Below are 8933 nucleotides of genomic sequence, written 5' to 3' on the forward strand. Positions count from 1 at the left end.
CCAACAATTTACAATAGCATTAGGTTTGTTTGTATTCTTACTTTATGTTACTTTTTTCTAAACATAGCTCAACATTATTATCATACAAATAAACATCGTTATTGAACTTTGCACATATATTAGTAATATTCAAAAAGGAGTATGAGCCCAGGCGTCGCACGGGCAAAACTCTAGTTATTAAGTAAAATCAAGTAAAATTAAGTAAAGTTATTTCTCACGGATTTCTAGATCTATGCGTCCAAGAGCACGATAGAAAGTTATTATTATATAGACTATATTGATTTAAGAAAAAGAAAAAAGTTATTACATAGAGGTGTTTTAACCTAGTTTGATGACATCAACATCAAATCAATAACATATGATTCTAAGAATTAACTCGAACTGGTTAGTACACCAAAAATAAAAAAATGGAACTGGTTATAAGTTTTGTTCCTAATCCATCCGACCAATTAGTTTAATAACACTAGTTAGAACTTAAAACATTCGAACCACACACTTGAATCTTTAATGGACTAATCATACACAGTCTTTAGGCTGGTACTTGAGGCTTAATAATAATAATAATAATAATAATAATAATAAAAGATCACTCTCAAACTATATGGATTAAAAAAGTAAGAATCATGAAACTATAGGGATCAAATGAGTAATTTAACCTTATTATTATTATCATTTAAGGAAATGCAGTTTGTATAAAATGTTAAGAATTTAAATTTAAGCAATTTAACTTTTTTTACAAAACTATTATTTTTTTTTTTTGTAGATATCTAGTTCACATCAATCAATTTTATTTTTATGTTTTTTTTTTGGATATTAAATAAATATTTAAAATTTTAAAAGAAACAAAAATGATCAATTTTTATCTTTGCAAATTTCTATAATAAAATTAATGTTAAGTAAATATTTTAAAAATGAATAAGTAGATAATTCTTTTAATAAAAATTATGTTTTTAAAATTTATAAAATTAAAATAATTAATATTAATATTGTTAAAATAACAACAGAGACTCGTGCAATCCACAGTTCTAAATCTAACCTGATTGGATGTGGATCAGTCGTTACTCGTTAACGTACGCCTTCAATAAATAGGAAACTATAAAATAAATTTGATCAAATCAATGGAATGCTAAAAGATTTTCAACTCGTGTTTTTTTTATTTAATATATATTTATGAATGTATAAGTAGTTTCATAATCAGTAGAGATATTATTATTCATCAAATGTCCACATCATGTCATATAAAATATTCCATGGATGGAAAACGGGAAAAGTGACCAAATTCAAATTCCATTCGAATTCAACTTTTCATAAACTATAGGATTTATAATACGCAAAGTAAAAACGAGAGTATTTATTTGACATTAATTTAAAATAAATTAAATTTATCAGATATTTTTATTAAGTTAAAGATGAATAAAGCTTTTGCATAAAAAAAAGTTGAATAAAGCTTTACTTTCTAATTATTTTATACAAAAAATATATGGATGATAATTAATGTATAAATCAATGATAATAAATATTTCTAATTAGTGTATTTTTTTTTTTACTGAATCTAATTAGTGTACCTAAAAGTAACAATATTGAATGAAAATGTATAGTTAAACATTTTCAAATATTAATAAGTAGTGGTTTTTTTGTGTGAATATATTAGTAAGTAGTGGTGAGCATTACCCAATCCGGTCCATTAACTTTTTTTACATGAAATTGAGAGATGTGCTAAGACCAATTGATGGGAGCAATCCTAATTATAGATTGACACTACAACCTTTAATAGCCAAAATAACACATTCCAATATGAAGTGCCTTTGCACAACATGTGCAATATAGTCTCCAAGTGTCCTTCTAGGATGTTCTTCTTCTGCCATTTCAGGCTCCTCAAAGATAGGAAGAGTTAAGAGTAATGGCAAGTGTGGTGGAGGTGTAGGTTGTGGTTGTGGTTGTGTGGTGAAGAAGATGAAGCTTGTCGAGTTCTTTTCTTAGCCCTATTCTCTTTTTGCTTTTGCTTCTTCCTTAAGGCATTGTTTCTTCTACAAGTTCTTCGAATCTCTTGATCCAAAGGGACTAGATCTTCTTAAGAAACTCTACCTCACATACATGGAACAAAGCAACTAAAGAACATGTTAGCAAAGTACTCAAGAGTAATACAAAAACAGAATTTAAAAGCAAAGAATTGAAGAATAACGAATCATTGCATAGAATATGAAATTAGCATAAGTTGCCTAATACGAGAAACAAGTCCCCGACAACGAAGCCAGAAAACTTATTACATCATTGACGAATGTACCAATTAGTGTAGTATTTTCAATAGTAAGTAGAAAGATGGTCACCTCAAGGACTTGTTTGTACTAAGCTTTTTTGTGTAAACTCAACAACTAAGCAATGGTAATTTCTTGTTTTGAGATAAGGTTGCAATAAATTGAAGTTCAGCTCTAAAATTAAACTACTTAAAATAAGGTACATTTCACAAAGACAATATATCAAACAGTTGATGTGCAGTAATTGGAAACAACAATTAAACAAACTACTTAGGGTTTTTAGTGGTACTTGGCAAACATCTCGATAAAGAATTATTTTTATCTATTTAATGAGAACCATAACAATATCTCAATCCACTCAAGTCTTCTAACCTTGATTTCTCGAGTAAAAGAGGCTAAATCACTTAACTCTACTCCTAACTCCTAAGCAAGTTAAGTTAAATGAATTATTTAAGAGAAAGGATTGCCAAGAGAATAATAAACATTACTTTATCCCCAAATGAGACATTCATTATATAGTATTCTCAAATCTCAGTTTTAAAGCATTTTCTAATGACAATGAAACATACAAATAAGTGTTTGGGTGATCAAGCCAAGAACAAACATTAAAAGCAGAGAAATAACATTATTATTGAATAATCATTAAATAGATAGTAGACATAGTTACATGAGATTTGTTAGTACACAAAATCCTCAACTTCAAAGAGATTAACTCCTCATTGTCATGAGAAGCTACCAAAACATACAAGGGAAAGTTAAAAAAAAAATGGAAGATTGGTGAAGGAAGTAAAAGAGAGTAAGTTCTTGAGTCTCTAACCGCTACACACGCAACCCTAGATTGATATTGAATGTCTCCAATGATGAGTGGATCCAAATTCCATGCAGTATCTTTGTTTTGTTGTTTCCTCATTAAAGCACACTAAGTGAATTTTTCATGGGATCACTTTTTTTCTTCTTCCAAAGAGGCTGCGTCACTCAACGAGCCTTGATGTTGTTGACATGGCTTCTTCAAGAGAAATTTGCTAAGAGAGATAGACTTCTCGCTTAGCCACCAGCTACCACGTGTCTTCTTCTAATATGGCTTCCTAGTTAAGCTACTTGGCAAACTCATTGAGTGATCAATTTTCACTTCCAAACCCTCAATTTTTTTCCAGGTGCACTAAAATGACTAAATTACTGTAAAAACATGTAAAAGCTAATAAATTTTCTAAATTTTCACTGTATGAAAATATCTAACTAATTATATATATTCCCTAACTTAAACAAGGACAAACTTAGCTACGATTCAAGGAAAAGTGAGATAATTGTTGTGAAATAGATTGCAAATATAGGAATGCACAACCGTTATCAAACTCCCTCAAATTTAAAGCTTTGCTTGTCCTCAAGAAAAAGTAAAATAAACAAAAATAAGTTAGATTAACGACAAGACTAAGGACTAGGATCAATTACAATTCCCAAAACATAAGCATGTTCACCAAAACAAAACAAGTTCACACGATTTCAAAATCACACTTGTTATGGTGATTTTGATATATAGAATCATAAAAGAAATGAACTCAAGAGTTCAAGGGATCAACAAGAATGGCAATTGGCAATGAAAAGATAAAAAAATACAATTCATTTCTCACAAGGATAGTATTTTACTTAAGTACACAAGTGTTTCAGCTGCACATGATATTCAATCAATCCATATTGGAATTACACAATCCCAACTTTGCATACCATCTCATTCAATGCAATTGCACACACACAACATGGATCACTAAGGACTTTATTAAAGTTGTAATTTGACTAGGCTACAAAGGAAAATTGTTTTTTTATATCCTAGAAATCAAAGCGCCCAAGGGTCTAGGAGAACACTAACTAATTTCCTTTTCAATTCATGAGACAAACAATTCTAAACACTGTTTCCCAACATTTTATTCACAAATTTAAAATAGCAACAACAACTTGAAATTGTTTTTGAATTTGATTGATTTTCTACTTCTTTTTAAACATTGTAGCTTTCCCAAATGTGTATGCTTTTGTTTTACAACAATCCCTTGAGCATTACAAAACAAACTCCCCTAAATTTGGAACAAATTTGCCTCAAACCATATGATATGATTTTCTATTCCTTAAAGTAAGGTAGATATTTTTTTCCTTTTTAGGCTCAAGGATTCAAGTACAAACTCATTTATTGTTTTTGGGTCAAAGGTTAATGCAAGGGAATTCATAATTAAAAAGTTTTTTTTTTTTGCTATAAGTGGCTGAACATTTAAATTAAAAACACACAATGCCTTAATCATATCCACATAATGGATGCACTTAAACAATCTTCAAAGAATCATGCAAAATCGAGTGTGCAAAACCAATGGAAAAATAAAATACAAATATATTTTACTTACAATTAATTTAAGTAGTTATGAAGGTACATCCCATTTTGGAGTTTATGTAGAATGACAAAAAAGAGATGGAAAGAAAAAAAAAGTAAAAGAAAAGAGAGAAAATGACATATGATGAGTGATATATAATTGGAAATATAAAGAGAAATAAGAAGAAAATTCAATGAAAGAAAATAGATAAAAATATGAGCATAATTATTATATTAATATTCTATATTGTAAATCTACTTATAATCAACATAAAATTATTATAAAATTGAATTTATTTTTTTGGATTTATTTTGTTAGAAATATAATTTTATCTCAAAACAAATGGGCTAAAGAAAATAAGGTGACCTTAAATATCAAACTATTATGTAATACATAATTGCATGATAATGATTAATTATAACCTTGTAAAATTAATTTAACTTTTTAAAAAGGTTTAAGTCTCTAATTGGTTCTTGAAATATACTCAAATTTTTTTTGGCTCCCTAGTAAGATTTTTCTTGTCTTTTCGTCATTGGATTTTTTTTATTTTATATTTGGTCCTTGCCATTAGGTTGGCTCTATTAAGTGTTGACGCATATGTGAAAATTTTTAAATTTTTTTTTGGTGGTTTTTAAAATTGGTTGTATTTATTTAAATAATTAAATTACAATTTTTGGTATTTTAAAATTTTCTAAAACCATTTAAATGCAACCACACCATGGACCAGTTGTTTTAAAACTTTAGATGTCATTTAAATAAATCAATAGCTAGGATATAAACCACTAATTATTATTAATTTAAAATCTGTAAATAATCAAGAAAATTGATTCTTGTTAACCCTAAACCTAAAGGCTTCTCCTTCCTTTTGATTCTTGTTAACCCTCAATTGATTAATCCTAATTCCTTAGGTGATTAATCTTTTATTCCTTAGCTAAATTCCTAATTCCTTAGGTAACTTAACCAAGAACTTAGAACATGAACAATGAATCTCTTCAATGCAAAAATTGATTTCATTCCTAAAATTAAGCTCTCACACAATTCCAATTCAAATCTAGAATCAATTTTTTTCAACACAATTCAATTCCTAAAAGTTAGTTTGATCAAGCCTAAGCATGCATTTAAGCAAATATTTGGAATATGATCACATGTATAACAAAGAAAATAAATCAGAAAATGAAGAATCACATACTTGGTTACTACTTCATTCAATTAACAACTTCAATGTTTAGCTGCAATGGATCTTGATTTGGTCTAAAATAACATTAACATCAAAAGTTACAATAGAGAGAGAGAGAGAGAGAGAGAGAGAGAGAGAGAGAGAGAGACAGGAAAAAATGCAAATCTATAAGTCTGAATCGAAAAAATGACAAAAGGTGCCAATTATGATGTTACAAGTTATTTTATTTAGAGCCAAATCTATATATTTTTTCTGTCACATTAGACTTTCATTGTAGCGAGGACACTTCTTACTACAACGAGGCTTCATCTTTTGCAAATGACACTTCACTTTAATCTTCTTGCTCTATGACCAACTTACGCTATGGTGAGAGTTGTACTCATTGTGGCGAGTGCTTGCTCAATATCTTAGTCTTCAACATTCATATTCGTTGTGGCAAGTCTTCACATTCATTCACTTGATAACTGGTCCTCTTTTGCTGTGGTGAAGGGTCATCTAGCTATGGTCAGCTTAAGTCTGCAACTTATCAATCCTTTAAACTAAAAAATATCTTTGTAACATCAAAATTTAAAACAAAACAATAAAAACTGTCTTTTTATTTTCTGAAATGATTTTTTATAATAGTTTATTCACAATAGCAACAATATATTAACAAAAATCCTAAAAAAGTTAGGCTAATTGCTCACAAAAACAAAGTGTGAGAAACAATTATCACCTCACCCGCACACAACATTGTGGAAGGATAATAAAAGGGTCATCTTCAATTACCTTTGTGTTTTGGGTAGCATTGGGGTAGTTATGAAAAAATGGTCAAGGTTGTGACATCTTTAATTCAAGTGTTTGGACTTTTTTTTTTTTGCTTTAATTGATGAGGTGCTTGTCATTGAAGGGAAAGTTAAAGTTGTGGCCTTAATGAATCATCCTTGTGTTCCAATGATGTTTTTGTTTTTATTTTGGATTGTGAAGAGTTGCATAAGAGTTGGGGATTTATGTACTAGATCTATTTTCTTGGAAAATGCATATGTATTATTGAGAAGAGTTGCATGAGATTTTGGATTGTAAATTGTCTTTTCTTCCAAAAAAAAATTTCAAGGTAAGTGCATATGTATTATTGTCAAGAGTTGGCATGAGGTTGTGGATTGTGAATTGTCTTTATGTTCCAAATATGTTTTCTTTCTTTCTTTTTTTCTTTAATTGATTTGACGGTTTTTAAGCTGCTAGAAATTTTAATTTGAAATTATAAATGAATATTGATGATTTAAAAACCCACCACAAATTGTTGTTTAAAAATTTAATGGACATATGAACACTTAACAGAGCCAACCAAATGGTCGGGACTAAACACAAAATATAAAAAATTTTAAAATATTGATTGCATGCATTTTATGAATTCCATTTTGGCTTAATAATACTTTTGGTCCTTAAGGTATCACAATTGAGAATTGAAATACCTAAAGTTTCAATTGAGCTAGTTGGATCCCTCAGCTATCACAAATGTGTGACTTTAGTCCCCTATATATCAATTGCGTCAATTGGATCCTCATGTACACAATTGTATAAATTTCATTTAAGTATTGTAATTGTGGGATTTTAGTCCCCAAAGTATCACAATAATGTGATTTTTTCCCTGAAAAATGATAGTTCTAATAGTGCAATTATAAATTTTAAGGTACTAAAATCGCACAATAGAGACACCTAAGGCACTCAATTGTCACAATTGAAATCTAAGGGACTAAAATCACACATTTGTGATACGTAGGGGATCCAATTGGCATAATTGAAATTTAGGAGACTAAAAGAATAATTAAAAATATATTTTAATTACTTAAAATACATTAAATATTTTACTTATCTATTTAAAATACATTAAATTATTCTTTGACCCCCTACGAAATTGAATGGAGATTTAATTATTTGTGCTGTTCTATTTTAAGCTTACCTCCAAACTCGACCTACCTTAGTTGAAGATGAGAAAATGAAAATCCTCAACCAAAGTTCAAAAGGTTGGAATTTCTAATAGAATTGGATTTTTATGTATTTAAGATGCCCTTTCATTCAAACACTAAATCATGTAGAAACTACATCACAATTACAAACTCCACTAACAAAGCAAAGAAACAACATAAAGGAAACATAGTTTACCAACACATGATGAAGACTATTCAACATAACGAAAACATAAGTCCTAGATAATCAATCCTAACCACATCCCAAACATTAATTTGATTAAGCTAGTGCTCATTCTAAAACATATTAAATTAAAAAACATTGACTAAAACTTTAAATAGGGCATCATCAGTTGAGGTTCCCACGTTTTTCTTTGAGTTGTCTCTTAAACTCCTCTAACATCTTCTTATACTTGTCAAGTTGGGAATCGGTCATGCTTTCAATAGGCCTAGCCCACCAGAACTGATCCTCTGCAGCCTTCGCTAAATGATTTAAATCCTTTGTGCGCTTCTTCTCAATAGCAATTTGGTTGGACAAGCAGTGGAGGTGTGTGTGGAGCTCAACTTCGTCCGCAGTGGAGTGCACCTTGTTGAGGTCCAAGGTAAGGAGGGGAGGTGGGCCCTGTGTCTTATAGCGTTGGACAACAGAATCAACACTGGGACTGCCAAACGAAAATACTCGATTACCGGGTGAGAACATAATCACAGCGACATCCACGCCACAAAGGGTTGCAAGCTCACTGGCTTTCTTGAAAACCCCAGTGCGACGCTTCGAGAATGTCACCCGAAGGTTACTCTCGTTTCTCATCTTCTTCATTTCGATCTTTTGTCGGCCTTTAGTCTTCTTAGCGACACCGTTCAAGTCTGGCATGTTGTTTGACTCCATGGGTTATAGGCTTTGCTATCTTATATGATATGAAATATGAATATTGATGTGCAACATAGAGGAGATGTTAGGCTCAATTTATAGGAAAAGGTTTGGTTTGGCGAACTAGAGTCTGATATGGTGAGCCAAGCGCGCCTCTGTGGACTTTCTGACCTGTATTTTGACTGCATTAAAATGGTTTCAAGATTAAGTGAATCTCAATTGAATGCCTTATATGGTATGTGCAAATTATTTTCTATATATACCATTCTGGGTACATAAATGTATATCTGTACTGAGTTTTTTTCCAGGTAGTTTTCTTTTACAGTGTCAGTC

At 30.2% G+C, this 8933-nt stretch overlaps 1 protein-coding gene across 1 annotated transcript; it reads right to left on the minus strand.

The window, feature by feature from the left end:
• Window positions 1-8081: 8081 nt before the first annotated feature.
• On the minus strand, window positions 8082-8618 carry LOC102670100 (agamous-like MADS-box protein AGL62). The gene has a single exon (XM_006589833.1). The coding sequence runs from the start codon at window positions 8616-8618 to the stop codon at window positions 8082-8084; it is 537 nt and encodes a 178-aa protein (XP_006589896.1).
• Between the last annotated feature and the right edge of the window lie 315 nt (window positions 8619-8933).

The sequence above is a fragment of the Glycine max genome, chromosome 10, assembly GCF_000004515.6.
Source record: "Glycine max cultivar Williams 82 chromosome 10, Glycine_max_v4.0, whole genome shotgun sequence".
NCBI classification, from domain to species: domain Eukaryota; kingdom Viridiplantae; phylum Streptophyta; class Magnoliopsida; order Fabales; family Fabaceae; genus Glycine; species Glycine max.